The sequence below is a fragment of the Anolis sagrei genome, chromosome 5 (genome assembly GCF_037176765.1).
Source record: "Anolis sagrei isolate rAnoSag1 chromosome 5, rAnoSag1.mat, whole genome shotgun sequence".
NCBI classification, from domain to species: domain Eukaryota; kingdom Metazoa; phylum Chordata; class Lepidosauria; order Squamata; family Dactyloidae; genus Anolis; species Anolis sagrei.
Window position 1 is genome coordinate 17,672,244 of NC_090025.1, and position 18,603 is coordinate 17,690,846.

Genomic DNA, 18,603 nt, shown 5'->3' on the forward strand with positions numbered 1-18,603 from the left:
CCAACCCCCTGCCAAGAAGTAGGAAAATTGCATTCAAAGCACCCCCGACAGATGACCATCCAGCCTCTGTTTAAAAGCTTCCAAAGAAAGAGCCTCCACCACACTCCGGGGCAGAGAGTTCCACTGCTGAATGGCTCTCACAGTCAGGAAGTTCTTCCTCATGTTCAGATGGAATCTCTTTCCTTGTAGTTTGAAGCCATTGTTCCGCATCCTAGTCTCCAGGGAAGCAGAAAACAAATTTGCTCCCTCCTCCCTATGACTTCCTCTCACATATTTATACATGGCCATCATGTCTCCTCTCAGCCGTCTCTTCTTCAGGCTAAACATGCCCAGCTCTTTAAGCCGCTCCTCATAGGGCTTGTTCTCCAGACTCTTGATCATTTGAGTCACCCTCCTCTGGACATATTCCAGCTTGTCAATATATTTCTTCAATTGTGGTACCCAGAATTGGACACAATATTCCAGGTGTGGTCTAACCAAGGCAGAATAGAGGGGTAGCATGACTTCCCTGGATCTAGACACTATACTCTAGAGGTGACCATGCCTTGGTCACCTCTAGATTGGTCTCCTGTAATGCGCTCTACGTGGGGTTGCCCTTGAAAACGGCTCGGAAATTTCAACTGGTCCAACGGGTGGCTGTCAGGATATTAACTGGTGCTCCTTACAGAGAGAGGTCAACCCTCCTGTTCAAGGAGCTCCATTGGCTGCTGTTTATTTTCTGAACCCAATTCAAGGTGCAGGTGCTTACCTACAAAGCCCTAAATGGTTTGGGACCAGCCTACCTGCGTGACCGCATCTCCGTCTATGAACCCACGCATTCTCTTCGCTCATCTGGAGAGACTCTGCTCGCGATTCCACCTGCGTCGCAGGCGCGTTTGGTGGGAACGCGGGACAGGGCCTTTTCTGTGGTAGCCCCCTGACTTTGGAACACCCTCCCCCTACGTTGGCAGTCTTTAGAGCTTGAAGACCTGGCTGTTCCGATGTGTCTTTCCAGAATAGGAACTCCAGTAATATGCCCCAGAAGCACTTTATCAGAGTTTTAAGATTATCTGCACACTGCACTTACCCTAAATTCTGACATACCACCTATCACACCCAGCACATTTTAATATGTACCCATCACATTTAGCCCAGCCCTAGTTTTATTGTGTCGTGGTGTATTGTTTTTATTGTTTACTGCTATTGTTTTATTGTTTGATTTGCTTTAAGTTATGTGTTTTGTTATGCTGTTGTTTTATTGAGGCCTTGGCCTATGTAAGCTGCATCGAGTCCTTCGGGAGATACTAGCGGGGTACAAATAAAGTTAATAATAATAATAGTAATAATACTCCATCATGAGGAGACAGCAAAGCCTAGAGAAGACAATTATGCTGGGGAAAGTGGAAGGCAAAAGGAAGAGGGGCCAACCAAGGGCAAGATGAATGGATGGCATCCTTGAAGTGACTGGACTGACCTTGAAGGAGCTGGGGGTGGTGACGGCCGACAGGGAGCTCTGGCGTGGGCTGGTCCATGAGGTCACGAAGAGTCGGAGACGACTGAACGAATGAACAACAACAATTTTCAATAACATTAAAAGTTCAATAACAAAACATTACAGGGAAAATCAGCAGATTCTTAATCCATCTAAAACACAGAGCTGTGCTTAAGTGGCTGAGGGGGAAAAGGAAAGGGCCTGAGGCTGTTAGGAATGGTGGGAGTTGAAGTCCAAAACACCTGGAGGGTCGAAATTTGCCCTTGTCGGATGTAGATGCACCCTCTAGTAAAAAATGCTGGGGCTTCACCAAACTACAACTCCCATTCTTCTGTAGCATTGAGAAATGCCAGTAAAATTGATGCTGAACTGCATTTACAACAATGGAGCTGCACCCTGTATAATGCTTTTTTCTGCAGGCAGGCAGCAAATAGACTGGAGCACCATGGATTCTTTCCCCCTGTATCCGTTCGAAGCGAATGACAGGTCATCTTGAGATCACAATGCAGCCCTGAGCGAAGAATGGCAAAGGAAGCTCGAATGTATATGTGCCTCCCTCTCTCTCTCTATATACGGCATTAGTGGGAACCCCCCTGTATGGCTCAGCTTCGAAGGCGCACCCAAAGGCGCAGAGATAAGGCAAGGAAGGAGGAGAGGAGACGTCGCCTCTTTTAGGGATCAGAAAAGGATCCCGGAGGCGGGGAAAAGCCGCCACAGGATCGGATTTGCTCCGAAGGGGAGAGGAGAAGGAGTTAAAGGGGTGGAGCGACAGAAAGCCAGGGCGAGGAAGGAGGAAAGAAAGGGAGGAAGGAAGAAAGGAAGAGTGAGCTTTGGCGCAGGAGGGGCTCTTCGGGTCCAGTCCCTTTCCAGCGCGTTTGGGAACCAAAGGGGACTTTCCTCTTGCTTTTCTCCTGCCAAGGCTCAAGGGGAGGGGTTAGGGAGGGAGGGGGGAGAAGGGGCTCGGCCCTTGGTCTTCAGCGACCCCTTTTATTTGGGGGAAGGGGGCGGTTCCAGCCTTTCTCCAGGATGGAGAAGGTCTTGGCCATCGCCTTGGAGCTGCTCAGCGCCTGGTTCGCCTTGGCTTTCCTCCTCATCGTGCTGCCTTCCATCTTCGGCGTCTCCTTGGGCATCTCCGAGCTGTACCTCAAAGTCTTGGTGAAAACCTTGGAGGTGAGACCTTGGGGGAAAGGGGGCCGCCAAACAATAGGCCGGGAGAAGGGAGCAAGGTGTGTGTGTGACGTGCGTAACGCGTGTCTTTGAGTTGGCTCTCCAAGGTCTGCTGCCTGCCTGCCTGCCTCTCTTGTGCGCCCTGCTTCTTTCTGCTGACCCTCCTTGGCATGATTCAGCAGCAGGAGAGTCAAGACTCTTATTTCCCCCCCCTAGGAAGGTTTCCTTTCTCTTTTATCTGCTCAGGAGGCCAGGCAAGGGTTTGAAGCAAACAATGACAGCACTCTAGGAATCTTCCCACACCCTCCTCTTGAAATCCTGGATGCAGTTTGGCAGTTAACCACCACTGGCACGCCCCAAACGACAAAATAACAACAAGGCTGCATCTAGATCAGTCATGGGCAAACTTGGGCCCTCCCTCCAGGTGTTTTGGACTTCAACTCCCACCATTCCTAACAGCCCCAGGCCCTTTCATTTCCCCCCTCAGCTGCTTAAGAGGAGATTTGGCATTTCTTCAGAGGCTAAGAAAGTATGATTTGCCCAAGATCTTGCAACATGCATTTGAACCTTGGTCAGCAGAGTGGTCGTCCAGTGCTCAAACTACTACTAACCGCTGTGGCTCCTAACCCTTTAGACCTCTGTTCCTCAACCTTCCTAAAGCCGTGCCCCCTTAATGCAGTTCCTCACGTTGTGGTGACCCCCAACCTGGGGCGGCTCAACCCATTATGCAAAGTAAGCAGTTGCAGTATAGTTGATTTTGCCCAGGGGCACTCTTGGGGGAAAATAGACCTTGACATATGTGAGTTGTAGTTACTGGGATGTATAGTTCACCTACAATCAAAGAGCATTCTGAACTCCACCAATGATGGAATTGAATCAAATATGGCACACAGAACTCCCACGACGAACAGAAAATATATATCAGTGATTGGTTGAGGGGAGGGGGGGGAGGGGAACGCCAAAATACTGTTTGCTTACCATTGAAAATTACCTAGGGCTGCCTCTGCCCCCAACCATAAAATTATTATGTTGCTACTTCATAAGTGTAATTTTGCCACTATTATGAATCGTAATGTAAATATCTGATATGCAGGATATATTTTCATTCACTGCATGAAATTTGACACAGATACTCGATACGCCCAAATTTGAATATTGGTGAGGTTGAGTGGGATTGATTTTGTCATTTGGGAGTTGTAGTTGTTAGTAAACCTACATTGAAAGAACATTCTCAACTCCACCAATGATGGAATTGAACCAGGCTGACACACAGAACTCCCATGACCAACAGAAAATACTGGAAGGGTCTGGTGGGCATTGACCTTGAATTTTGGAGTTGTAGTTCACCTACATCCAGAGAGTACTGTGGACTCAAACAATTATGGTTCTGGTCCAAACTTGGCACAAATACTCAATATGCCCAAATGTGGAGATTGGGGAAAATAGATCTTGACATTTGGGACTTGTAGTTGCTAGGGTTTATAGTTCACCTACAATCAAAGAGCATTCTGAACCCCAACAACGATAGAATTGGGCCAAACTTCCTACACAGAACTCACATGACTAACAGAAAATACTGTGTTTTCTGATGGTATTTGGCAACCCCCCCCCCCAGGAGTCCCAACCCCCCAGGTTGAGAAACCCTGTTTTAGACCCACCTTTTAAATTATTACTTATTACTTACTTATTTGTGATATTTGTATACCACCCTTCCCAAGCCCGAAGGGTATTTTTTTGTGTTGACTCCCTTGCTGAAAATTGTCTAACTACATTCCTGCTCCTCAAGTTGTTTGGACCGGACTATAACAATGCTTATGAAAGCAATGGGAAACACAGGGTGTATCTAACTAATGCAGTTTGACAGCACTTTAACTGCCATGGCTTCATGCTGTGGAATCTTGGGAGTTGCACTTTTACAACACAGTTGTCAAACTCAAGGCCTTCAGGCCAAATCTGGCCTGTCATTTTATATGGCCCAAGAGGTTTTCATTGCCAGGACACTTAAGTGACTGAAGGGGAAAGGAAAAGGCCTGAGACTGTTGGGAATGTTGGGAGTAGAAGTCCAAAACACCTGGAGGGTCCAAGTTTGCCCATGCCTGGTGGAGTTGCACCACATGTGGGTTAAGCAGCAGGCCTTTTCCGAAGTTTATGGGGAGAGGAGGAGATCCCATTTCCACATATCACTTGCTATTTTGTTAGCATCCCCTTCTCTTTTGAGCCCTCTTCTCTGTTCCATTATTTGACCCCAACTGAATGTATGAAGCTGCTTTTACAATTAAAACCACTATTGGATAGCTGCCTTTTTAATCACTTCCACATTTGCGGGTTTGACATTTGTGGATTTGGGTTGCTGTGAGCTGTCTGGGCTGTATGGCCATGTTCCAGACGCATTCTCTCCTGATGTTTTGCCCTTCCAGGCATCCCCAGAGATTGAGGGGTTGTGTGGAAGGGCCCTCAACCTCACTTGCCAGGTTTCCAACAGACCCCTTTTTCTGCCTTGATATTCTGGGTTATATGGTTGTATTGAAAGGCACCTAGAAATTTCTGGAGAGGTGTTCCCTCAGGTTAAAAAAAGCAATTTCTTTGTTCGCATTGCTGTGTTCTTATCTCCAGTGAACATGGAGGCCAGACTGTACTTTTCAGGAAAGATGACCTAAAAATATCCCTAATATAAACAAGAAAGGCATTTGGTATCTCTTGACCATCCACTGTCAAGTTTGATTAAAAGGTGTAAAAATTATGAAGCTGACTGGTAGAATATTATTGAATATATCGCTATATTTGTATACGCTCTATGAATGACTAAGTTTAATTCCATTCTCACTATGTTTCGAAACCTATTTAAGATTTGCTCTGGTTTTGCAAAGTTGTGCAAGGTATTTCCTTGGGGAGATAGGGCGGGTTATAAATAAAGCATGATCATTATTTATTATGATGATGCACTATCTGTACTGAGTTGTAATGATTCAGTTGATTTTTTAAAAATTGCATTCAGTGTTCTAGGTTTTACCATATTTCAAGGCTGTTTTAATTTCATAGTTGTAGTGATTTCATTGCAGCTATGAAAGTGCTTTGTGTTTATACGTACTAAGGTGTCCTGAAAGTCTTGGAAAGTGAGCATTGGTTACTTTCTCTTGTGCAGAGCAGTGTTCTTCTTAGGCTTTTTCCACACAGCTGAATAAAATCCCACATTTTCTGCTTTGAGCTGGAATACATGGCAGTGTGGACTCATATAACCCAGTTCAAAGCAGATATTGTGTGATTTTCTGCCTTGATATCCTGGGTTATATGGCTTTGTGGAAGGGCCCTTAGTGTTTATATGTTAGTTCTGTGTAGATTACGGTTTGGTTGCCTTTCCAGAGACTGCTCTTTGTTGATCTTGCTCTTTTCTCCTGTACTGTTTCTTTAAATCTACAGCACTAAGAACCAGAATATTGTTTATAGTATAATGTTGTTACAAAAACAGAGTTTGCAAACTGTGACTACATTTTAACAAAAATGTCCCAGCTAGGGATATGTTCAAAACAAAAGGAATTAATAAAAAAACAAAACAAAACAATAACCTAAAATACAGACGCAATATAGTCTTCCCTGAAATACAACTTTACATTTGAAGTCTATTCTGGTGACTGGTGCTTGTCTACAGGTGAGTTAGTGCATGTGATTCCATGAATGTGAATGAGAAAGGGCCCAGAGCAGAGAAATAGGTGTTCTTCTCTCCTTTGCATTTGTCATCGATATGAAGCAAGCTGCTGGAGGAGATAACTGTGTCAATGCACAGACACGTATATGCATCTCTCATTCCTCCTCCCACTCACCCTTGCAGGCTAGTAATTTTTGTAGGCTCTTTTACAAGGCCACACACCAAAGAACTGGTGCAATGAGTAGATTTGACTGTGAAGGGATCATAGTTCAGTGTTTTGCATGGGCAAGGTAATTATCTAGCAACTTATTTCTTTATTGCATGTGTGTGCTGCCTTTCTACCAGAAAAACAATGTGTGGAATAAAATGTAAACATGTAAAAATTTAAAATAACACACAACTGTATATTTTTAAAGGAATATTCCCTTAAAAAGCTTCCCTGCTTATACGTAAAAAAACATGCACATGTATACGCATATATATATATATATATATATATATATATATATATATATATATAGAGTGAGATGGGGGGGAGTTAGGGCCCTTCCCCACAGCCATATAACTCAGAATATCAAGGCAGATAATCCACAATATCTGCTTTGAACTGGGTTATCCGAGTACTTACTAACTTATTTAGATGATCCCTTGTAGCCCAAGGATTATGGTCCTTCAAGTGTAGTGTCTTGGCAGTGGGTCCGTAAGTGGCTGTAGAGCCCTATTCTTGACCAACATTTTCTCCCGCAGTGAGGACATCAGTTTCCAGGTGGAAGATGGTCCCTGTCAGGGTTGGCTTGATGTGCCTTCCTCTTGGCACGTTTCTTGCTTTCGCCCTCCATTTGTGCCTCTTTGAATTCGGCAGCACTGTTGGTCACAGCTGACCTCCAGTTACAGCACTCAAGGACCAGGGCTTCCCAGTTCTCGGTGTCTATGTCACAGTTTTAAGGTTTGCTTTAAATCTCTTTTCCTGTCCACCAACAATGTTTCCCATTCCTGAGTTGGGAGTAGAGTAACTGCTTTGGGAGGCGATTAGGCATTCAGACAATGTGGTCAGTCCAGCGGAGTTGATGATGTAGGAGCATCACTTCAATGCTGGTGGTCTTTGCTTCTTCCAGCACGCTAACATTTGTTGGCCCGTCTTCCCATGAGATTTGGGAAGTTATCTGAGTACACACTGCCATATAATCCAGTGTAAATTGTATACAGCTGTGTGGAAGCGGTCTTAAAGAAAGCCTTACTCTGTAGATCTTAAAGGTCTGGCATATTTGTGCCAGGAGATATGGCATTTGAAATAGTTAGGCCGTAACCATGTAGGGCTTTATACCACTTTGAATTATGCTTGGAAATGAGTCAGTAGACACGAAGCTATTTTAACAAGGAAATGTATATGCTCCCTATAACTGTCAGCATTTTGGTCACAGCATTTTGAACCTGCTGAAGTTTCCCAATTTTTCTAAACGCAGCCCTATGATGAGTATATTAACAATAGTCCCAATGGGATACAATAAAGGTATGTGTCACCATAGGCAGATCAGACATGTCAAGCAAGAGGAGCATTTGGTGCACAAGTTTTGACTTAGGACCTTTCCACACAACCATATATCCCAGAATATGAAGGCAGAAAAATCCTTTGAACTGTGTTATCTGAGTCCACACTGCCATATATTCCAGTTCAGAGCAGAAAATATGGGATTTTATTCAGCTGTGTGGAAGGGGCCCCAGAATATCAAGGCAGAAAATCCTACAATGTCTGCTTTGAACTGGGCTATCTGAGTCCACACTGCCATATATCCCACTTCAAAGCAGATAATGTGGGATTTTATTTAGCTGTGTGGAAGGGGGCTTAGAAAATGTACTCCTGGATGCAACTGAAACCTGGGCATCCAGGCTCAGGAGTTGGTTCAGGAGAACATCCAAACTGTGGGGTTGAGATTTCAGAGGCAGGACAGGTGGAGTCCCTGTTTTTATCTTTCGATTGACAAGGAGTTGAACAATTTCAGTTTTAAAAGAGCCAGGTTCCAGATCATAGGAAAGATTCTCTGTCTCAGGTCATCCAGAACTGCTGTCAGTTAAGTATTGGAGTGGTCCGAGGTGCTATGATCCAGCTTCCTGTTTTATTATCCTGGTGTTGCACCTCAGAATAGGTTCACCTTGCTGAAGACACCAATCCGCACACCGCCAGAAGTCTTTATAGTTTACTGAAAAATAAAAGATAAAAAGTTCTTAAAAGCAAAAGTAATGTTCTAAAAGATCAATAGAAAACAATACTTTGAAGCATGATCCAAAAGGCACCAGCAAAGCAAAATCCCATGAGAACATGACTGAGTCCTGAGACCATGAACACAAGAACTGCAAGATAATCCAGACAAGCAAAATGCAAGCTTCTTGGTTAAACAAAAAGTTGCTCTGACAAAGGTTTGATCCCAAACACACTGCTTAATACCCTTTGCAAAACATGAAGGCGTTTCTTTGGCCTCTGACCTCCTTCTTGTTAGCTATTCTCACACTCCTTCAAACTCTGAATCCCAAACGGTCAGCACGATCTAAGGTTCCCATTTCGTCAAGCTCAGTCAGTTTGTTAGTGTAATCCAGTTTACCTTCCTGCTCATTATCAGGCTGAGAACTGGCCTCCTTTTCTGAGTCAACCTGCACCTGGCTAGTTTCAGTATCAACACACTCATTTCGTGCTGTAGGAAACTGAACTTCTACACCCTGTTCCTCATTGACTATACATTTTGAACTAGATTGTGAACCTGAATCCCATCATCCTCATCAAAGGCACGTTGTGGTACCAGCTGAGTCAAAACAGCTGGGCTGTGAAGCCTCTATTGCAAATTTTTCACTTCTGCTATGAGCTTATTAAGTAACTTTGCATGTCCAGAGATGGAAAACAATAACTGTTCTTCTATTATGGTTCCATTGTAACAAAACAACTCCACCAAACTTTCAGCACTCTTGAAAGGATTGCAAAGACAATCTATATTAAATGGTTTGGATGCTCTAAGCCAGTGTTTCTCAACCTGAAGGTTGGGATTTCTGGGAGGGGGGGGGGTCACAAGGGGGTGCCAGTGGGGTCACCAAAGTCCACTAGAAAACATGTATTTCTGATGGTCTTAGGAACCTCTTTGGCAGAGAAGGCTGAAGATCTCTCCGCCTGTCCTTCATTTCCTTTTTGGAAACAAATGGCAAATCTTCCCACCAATAGACCTTCTCCTGCTGTGATTGGCCAGCTTCTTAGTCAAGGGGAGGGTTGTTTCTGAGACTCCAAGTAGGAAGGGGAGAGCGGGCATGCTTGGCGCAAGGCAGCGTAGTCTGCATGTGTGGCCGAGGGAGTGCACATGCGGCTGGAGGGAGGCTCACGCTAGCGAGTCCCTTCAAGGCAGGGGGGTTCTGTGTGTGAAGTTTGGTCCAATTCTGTCATTGGTTGGGTTCAGAATGCTTTTTGATTGTAGGTGAAGCAAAGGTGGGATATGTGAGATTGGACCTTCCATCAGCTCTCACTGATCCATCAGCTCTCACTGACTGTGGCATCTGAGAATTGAAGTCTGATGACATTAGTGGATGTGTTTTCCATCCTTGTCCTAAAAGTTTATGCTAATGATAAATGGCAAAATCAAGTTGCAAGAGGGAAGGAGCCTACATTAAAAAGTGTTCATGGGGAGAATCCCAAAGATATAGGATTGCAAAATTTCCAAAACAGTGTTATGTTTTTTCATGGAAGATTTTCATACTGCATGTGCGCACACACACACAGTTTGGCATGTTGCATTGCAATCACTCACATGAGATGAGATAAATATAGGATATGTAGTTGTTCCTCTTGGAAGACAAGTGTTGACAGATCCTTGTACTTAGAGAAAAAGACTAACAAATGAACACACCACTAAGCTTGTTTTTGTTTCAGAATCTCCATGAGTCACAAGTATAAGCATTCAAGAGAAAATGTGGTAAGGTGCCACAGAGTCTCATACATCCTTTAGTGCAATGAAGTGTTCAATTAATTGTATTGAATCAGGGTTTTTTTTCCAGCTTGGAATAGATGTGTTGAGTTATATAGAGAGTGCAGAGTGAAGCTGAAGGTACTTCAGTTAGGCTTCAGAGAAAGCAACTTAAACTATATATATCAATAGTTTAAGTTGTTTGTATGTATGTGTATGTGTGTGTTTGTGTGTGTGTGTGTGTGTGTGTGTATAGAGAGAGGGGGGAATGTGCCCCCTCCTGCAATTGTACTCTTCAAAGTGCATGCATTTTTGTTAAATATGAGATGCATAGCTTATTCTCTTTAAGTTTCGACAGATGTATTCTGAAATATTTTCCAGGGTCGCTTTGTCCAGAAAATGACTTCTTTTGGCCTTGAGGAAATGCATCTTGTTCCAGGGAGGTGTTGGGATGGTAGATGCTATTTCTGTCACTACTTTGGACTCTTCATAGACTATTGTTGTCAACTGATCTCAGGCCAGCTGGCCTTCGGCAGGTGCAGAATATCTGTATTAGCTAAAGAAATTGAAATCGGAACACGTGATCAACAATACAAGGTTAAATCAATGTCTTTTTAAACTGCCCCACTTAAGTTTCATCACAGGCAGAAGAGTTGAAATCTAGACTTATTTTAGAATTCCACTGAGCTATTAATGAATCTTGTTGGATGGTCAAAACCAGGATTTGCAGATACTTTAAACAGTGAAATTTTCCAGGGTTGGAGGTAGTTACAAGGGCCCAATGACTGACATGAACACTTCTAGCATTGCAGTATGCAGCAGCATTTTTCCTCTTTTAAAGTAGGTTTTAATTATATGGTTCAGGAAGAAAGAGTGAAATACAGAACCCTTTCCTTAGAGAAAAGCAGGATCTGAGTCATGCTCACTTTCTTAAAGGAGACTTCTCATTTAGTGTATAAGTAATTGCTGTGGTTATTTATTTATTTATCGTGTCAAGAGCAAACCGAGCAGCAGGCCCGTAGCCAGGATTTCGTTTCGGGGGGGGGGGGGGTAATTTTTTTTCAGGGTGGGGGGTTCGGGGGGGGCTGAGTTTCGGGGGGGGGGGGGCGAGTCTGAGTGAAAGAGAGTCTAGCCTAGCAAACCTTTTGTATCGTTACCCCAATACCCCCGTGCATATGGGATATATTGAGTATGGTGATCAGATCATGATATGAATAAACATAACAGTTTAAATAATGCACAAGTAAGGCCTTTTCGCGAACCATCATGAGAATTTTGGGGGGGGGGGGGGGAGGCTGAAGCCCCCTGAGCCCCCCCCCCCAGCTACATGTCTGCCGAGCAGTTGTATTGCATTTTTTTAACAAACAAACAAAACACAAAGTTTGCAAGCTTGGTAGTTGATTAAATGTCCCTTGACCAGTAGCTGACCACTTGGAGTACCTCTGGTGTTACTATAAGAAGGTTCTCCATTGTACATGTAGCAGGGCTCAGGTTGCATTGCATTGCTGTGGTGATGATGCACATATTTTGAGCCACACTTGTGGTCTACTGAGCAAGGCTAACATTTCAGATTATGGTATTCTTTCAGCATACAAAATACTGCTTCTCTCACAGTATTTTCATTGCTCAATGAGCAGATTTGGCAAGAACATTTAAAAAAGGGCAGGGGGCTGTATGTGACCTATAATCTACACCTTGCCCACCCCTATATTAAACCTAGCAATAAGTAGAATGCTCAAGTGACTTAGTTGTGCATCTGCTGCAGAGTAGGTGTGTTTACACATGCTTGAAGACGGCCAAAATGAGTGTTTAACAGGAAAATATAGATATAATGGGCATAACAGAAAGCCAGTGGAATGAAGAGAACTAGTTGGATATGGTAAAATGTTGATATAACTCTGTGAGAAGTGTTGCTTTGTATATTAGTAATTGCCTAATTACTAATATACAAACATGGAGCCCCCGGTGGCGCAGTGGGTTAAAGCACTGAGCTGCTGAGCTTGTTGATCGAAAGGTCGCAGGTTCGATTCCGGGGAGCGGCGTGAGCTTCCGCTGTCAGCCCTAGCTTCTGCCAACCTAGCAGTTCGAAAACATGCAAATGTGAGTAGATGAATAGGTACCGCTCCGGCGGGAAGGTAACGGCGCTCCATGCAGTCATGCCGGCCACATGACCTTGGAGGTGTCTACGGACAACGCTGGCTCTTCGGCTTAGAAATGGAGATGAGCACCACACCCCAGAGTCAGACATGACTGGACTTAATGTCAGGGGACTACCTTTACCTTTACCTAATTGCCTAGTACAAGGAAGTTAGATATCTTTAAAGGGATTGGCTGCAGATCACAGTACTAGGCACCAAAGGAAACTTAATACTCAGGATAGGATATCGTCTTCCTCGGGGGTCTTGCAATGGAGAATGAAAGCAGGGTGATATCCAAACAAGATAATTTGGATATAATGGGTAACTTCAATTGCCTTTATTGGATAGATGCAATCTTCAGATCCTTAGTAACTATGCTCTGGAGCTGACCAGAAAGGATATGGCCCTAATCTCTATCCTATACAATATATAAATTAGATTTAATGGTACAATTGTCAGTTTCCAATTGGTTCACCCATGCTGACATCTTACAGTCTGTTTATGGCAGAAGAAAGATATCAGCATGGTTGAACCAATTGGAAACTGACCATTGCACCATTAAATCTAATTTATATATTGTGTAAAATTGCCAGATAATGCCAACACAGTACTATTTGACTTCAAAAGCAGTAACTTCTCCAACTTGGTTGAAAGATCACTTAGAAGCAGTTAAGAGGAAAAGTCAAAAGGGTAAATACCTCTATGATGTCTAGGTCCAGCTCAAAACTACATTAATAGGTCACATTAATTAATGGTACTGAAGAAACCACTGCGGTAATTAACTATGTTGTTTTTAAACCAGGAGGCCCTGTTGTCAAATAGGCATGATGATATGGTTTCGGCCACTTCTGCCACCTAGAATGAGATTAGTAGTAGCTGAATGCATGTGAGCCTGACGCATACTTAACAGGTTTACTAGCAAGTAAATTTAATTAAGCTTGATGAGTCATACTTCTAAGAAGATACATGTAAGATTGTGTTATGGCTGTGGGTGGCCAGATTCTGTTCATGGTCAAGGCAGATGTAAACAGAATATCTTTGGGCAACTTTCCAGTTTAACTTTCCTATATGATTTATATCACACAGACCAGTCTGAAATAAAATAAATAAATAAATAAAGACAAGGAACACATGACAAGACTAAAAGTTTAATCTCAAAAGTCACTATGAAAAGAGAAGTTCAAATTAACCAGAGGGAAATCAAAGGAAGTCATTCCATCCAGGTTCTGATTAGGTTGAGGAATGTCTCATCTTTCTAATGTCATTGAGTGTATGTGTGTGCATGGGCACATGAATGCAGTTGGGCCTTCGCATCCACAACTGCTTGGTTTCAGAACCCCATTGGATACCCAAATTCATGGTTACTCAAATCACATTATATGCAATGGTAGGAAAATGGTGTCCCTTATATAAAATTGCAAAATCAGGATTTGTATTTTGGATTCTTTTGTAATATTTTCAAGAAGTGGATGTTTTACTCTGTGGATACAGAATTTGTATATACAGAGGGTCAGTTATATGTGTCTTCAAACTGTGTGTTGGCTTATTTTTTCTTAATTTGACTTAAGCAAGGGATACTCAGAGTTCATTCTGCTGATTCTTTCCTCTGAAGCATAGCCTACAGTACCTAGGATTTATTGATGGTCTCCCATCCATGTAATAACTAGAGTTGACTCTTACTTCCAAAACCAGTCAGGATCTGGTGCCTTTATGTATTTATCATGGGCTATAGCTGCCAAACTACCATGCCATTCCTTATGCTGGGTTGGGGGAGCTCTGACATAACTCTTTACTAGTGGTTCTCAACCTTCTTTTGACCAGGGACTACTCTCCAACATTAGTACCAAAATGGTTATGAATCAGTTTTTGGTCAACTTTAGATTCAGTTTGGTTATTTGGGATGCTGATTCAGAAAATCGCATTGGATAGACTACATCAGCTCTAGTTTCCGATGCAGAACATATGCCATCCAGTAGTCACCATCTGCTCTCCCACAGAAAACCATATTTAATAATCTAGAGGGAACCACTGCTCTATACAAACTCTAATTAACGTTTTGGAGGAAGCAAATGTCAGATCTTGGTTGCAACCTAACCCCCAGTACAGCTGAAGCAACCAGTTAAGGAATGGGGATGAAACTGGATATATATTTACAGCTAAGCTTCTCCATTCACTGTGGTTAGGGGCAAAGGATTCTGTGGCCAGCTTCCACTGGAAATTAATCATAAAGCTGAACTGGACCTAGAGATTTCTCGGGATACCATATTAATACAATACATAACCTGCAAATGTAGAGAACATCCATTATAATGATTCTTGCAAACCAGACAATCCTGGAAAGCCCACAAGGAGAATGTGAAGGAAGAAGAATATAGAACAGATTAATGATGAGCGGAACCTTTTCCAGGGCTAGCAAAGAAGAGCTACACAGGGTCAAGATTTCTCTCTCTCTTGTTCCTATCAGCATTTAAGTATAAGCAGATGTGGATGCGAAATTAAGGGCAGAGTCATAGCATCTTGTTACGCTGTGCAGAGTTGCACATTCTACCAGTTCTCATTTTTCCTTCAGAAGATCGGTTTCATCATCAGCATCAGCCATGGCTCTGGTGTACCTCTTATAGCAAGTTCAGTCTTTCAAAATCATATTTTGGTGCTTCCTTAAAATTTCTTCTTAAACACTCAGTGAACCTTATATATCTTACTTTCCCTTTTCGCAAGAATAAGATACCATATAATGAGGTCAACTCATGTGTGAGTTGACCTCATTATAAGTCAAGGATGATTATGAGGGACAAAATCATGGATTCTGATACAATCCGCGGATTGTATCAGCTCCTGCACTTTAGTATGGCCCTCCGCCCTATAACCCTGACATTTTAATGCCAAAGGACATTACTTTCCCAGCCCTACCTTTATTGAATTTTGCACCTTGCTTTAGCTCTATCCAGAAATTATTGCACAAACTCTGAGCCCTCTGAACTCAGCACTTATTACTCTTCAGCCATGGGATTGTTTTTATGATGTTATGTTCTGTTATTGTGATGTGTTAATTTTATTTCATTTTGTTGGTTTTATTTTGATTTGATTCTATTGTGCTATGTTTTAATCTATGTTTTCGGGCTTGTTCCTTTGTAAGCAGCCCCGAGTCCCTTTGGGGAGATGGAGGCAGGGTTTAAAAATAAAGTTGTTGTTGTTGTTGTTGTTGTTATATGGTAAGAATTATTCCACTGAGGGCCATCCATGGGTTTGTTGCATGAAAAGGTTCAGTCCTACATAAATGTAAACTCACTTACTTTGGAAATGTTTTTGCCAACACAAATGGAAAAATTAGCACTTAAAACAGAGCTTTTCATTAAATTGTTCCTTTGAATGTTCTGTGTAGATCAGGGTGTGTAGCTTTGGTATGTTTAAGAGCCAATTTCACTCCCCAAGACCATCCACAGGCCTCATAAGAGCTAAAAATTATTGACTTCAAAAGAAAATTGAACCTAGACATCTTTTTCTGGTGTTTTTTTAGGTTGGATATGGGACTTTTGGGAGGTTCGTTGCAAAATCGTGGATGTTACAGGCTCTTGGGACTCTTGTTTTTGGTTTGGAGGATCTGAGATGGGTCCAAGGGGAACTAACTGTTCTGATGAGGGCGTTGTGTGAAGCTGACAGCTTACCCTTTATACACCACTGTTCTAGGCTTTAAGCCCATTACAGTTTGGAAGGAAACAAGGTATTAATCAAAACATGTACCAAACTTTCCAGCTCTAATGTGACCTTGAAGACCAGTGCTCATAAAAACCACATACTTGTGGCCCTCCATTTGTGGGTTTTCCTCTGTACATTTGATTATTTACCCATTTGATTAAAATGTTATCTCTGCGATTTATTTACTTAGGCGAACCCAAGTGTATGAACCCAAGTCTTGGCGCTGGATATGTATATGGCTGTGGAACCCTATTCTTGATCCATATGTTCTCCCGCAGTGAGGACATCAGTTTTCAAGTAAAACGTGGTCTTGGTCAGGGTTGGCTTGATGCACCTTCCTCTTGGCACATTTCTCCCTTTCGCCCTCCATTCGTGCCTTTTCGAATTCTGCAGCACCGCTGGTCACAGGTGACCTTCAGTTAGAGCGCTCAAGGGTCAGGGCTTCCCAGTTCTCGGTGTCTATGCCACAGTTTTTAAGGTTGGCTTTAAGCTCATCTTTAAATCTTTTTATCTTTCCACCAACATTATGTTTTCTGTTCTTGAGTTGGGAGTATAATTACTGCTTTGGGAGACAGTGTTCAGGCATTCAGACAACATGGCCACTCCAGCGGAGTTGATAGTGTAGGAGCGCTGCTTCAGTGCTGGTGGTCTTTGCTTCTTCCAGCACACTGATGTTTGTCTGCCTGTCTCCCCAAGAGATTTGCAGAATTTTTTGAAGACAATGCTGATGGAATCATTCCAGGAGTTGAGTGTGACATCTGTAGACAGTCCATGTTTTGCAGGCGTATAGAAGGGTTGGGAGGACAATAGCTTTATAAATAAGCATCTTGGTCTCCCTATCGATGCCCCAATCCTCAAACACACTCTGCTTCATTTGGAAAAATGCTGACACTTGCAGAGCTCAGGTGGTGTTGTATTTTAATATCAGTGTTGACTTTTGTGGAGAGGTGGCTGCCAAGGTAGTGGAAATGGTCAACTTTTTCTAACGTTACACCATTAAGCTGTATTTCTGGCATTGCAAAGGGATTGGTGCTGGAAGAGTACTGGTTTTCTTGATGTTCAGTGAGAAGCTGAGCATCTCATATGTTTCTGCAAAGTTGTTTAGAATGGCTTGTAGGTCTTCTGAATGGGCACAGACTACGTTATCATCAGCAATTTGGAGTTCTATAACAGATGTTGTTGTGACCTTGGGTTTGGCTTTAAGTTTGATTAGATGAAATAGATGGCCATCTGTCTGATAGATGATTTCCACTCCGGTGGAATCTCTAGGTTCTTCAGTGTAACTGTTTGGTCAACCTTTGGTGGACTTTGTGGAGAACCTAGAGATTCCTAGAGGGGTGTTCACTCAGTAGTAAAAATAATGTTTTAAAAATTGGTGGTTTTTCACTTTCAAGGGGATCGTGTGTCCCTAAACTGAATGAATATGGAGGCCTGGTTGTACATAAATAAAAAAATACTATAGAATGTTTTAAGCAGTAAAACTATCACCAAAACTATCACAACAGCAGATCATTAAAGCCAAACATTACAATTCACATTGCATGTGTAACCTCTTCAATACAGGACCTCTGTTTTGTTTCTTTCTAAACAGTGGGCGACACTTCGGATTGAGAGGGGCATCAGAGAGCAGCGCAGGGAGGCATTGAAACATACTGCATCCAATGGTAAGTCTTTTTCAAAAATTGAGACTGTTGCATAGAAAGAATGGCAATTTGGAAGAGCATTGACTTGAAACATCATTCTGTAGCAGTTCAGCCAAGTTCTGCAAATGGAGGCTTTGATGTAATAGACTTAGAATCACTATTATTCTCATTCAGTCTTGCTAATCTAAAAAACTATTAGAATCCCTCGAGAGCTGCCCATGTTAGTTGTTTGGGAGATGTGTGGATCTGAGCAGAATCTGCATTTGTGTTGCCTTCATGCCTCATCACTGAGCGTGCCTTTGTTCCTGGCATTGTTGACCATGTGAGTAGTAGAGATTATTTTGGTTTGTATCTCCTGTATGTGGATAGATAGCTTTTAGCTAGCTTTTTTCTTGATGAAATTGTGAAAATGAATGATGGATTGCATGCTGAACCTATGCTCTTGCTGGTAAATAGTTCATTGGCCTAAATACTCTAAAGCAGGCACGGGCAAATTTCAGCCTTCCAGGTGTTTTGGACTTCAACTCCCATGATTCCTAGTGTTGCAAATGAATACAAGGTTATATTTCAGAGGAAGAAAGTGGTCAAACCACTGTTGAGTATTCTTTGCTAAGAAAATCCTATGAAATTAATGAGGTTGCCAGAAGTCATCAGGCAACTTGAAAGGACATACACATACATATCATACAAGTAATTGGTGAATATTGTTCCATGTAGCTTTAACTGGTAATTAACTATTCAATATTTATTTTTCTTATGGATCAGCTAATCAATGATAGAATCATAGAATCATAGAGTTGGATGAGACCTCATGGGCCATCCAATCCAACCCCCTGCCAAGAAGCAGGAAAATTGCATTCAAAGCACCCCCGACAGATGGCCATCCAGCCTCTGTTTAAAAACTTCC

At 42.6% G+C, this 18,603-nt stretch overlaps 1 protein-coding gene across 1 annotated transcript in view; it reads left to right on the plus strand.

Annotated features, from left to right (window-relative positions):
- Positions 1 to 2,106: 2,106 nt before the first annotated feature.
- The window catches only part of GPAT3 (glycerol-3-phosphate acyltransferase 3), a 39,462-nt gene continuing 22,965 nt past the window's right edge, over positions 2,107 to 18,603 (plus strand). The window contains exons 1-2 of the mRNA XM_060779298.2: positions 2,107 to 2,641; positions 17,645 to 17,717. Coding sequence (XP_060635281.2) covers positions 2,498 to 2,641; positions 17,645 to 17,717 — 217 coding nt within the window. The 5' untranslated portion in view covers positions 2,107 to 2,497. The remainder of the gene's footprint in view (positions 2,642 to 17,644; positions 17,718 to 18,603) is intronic.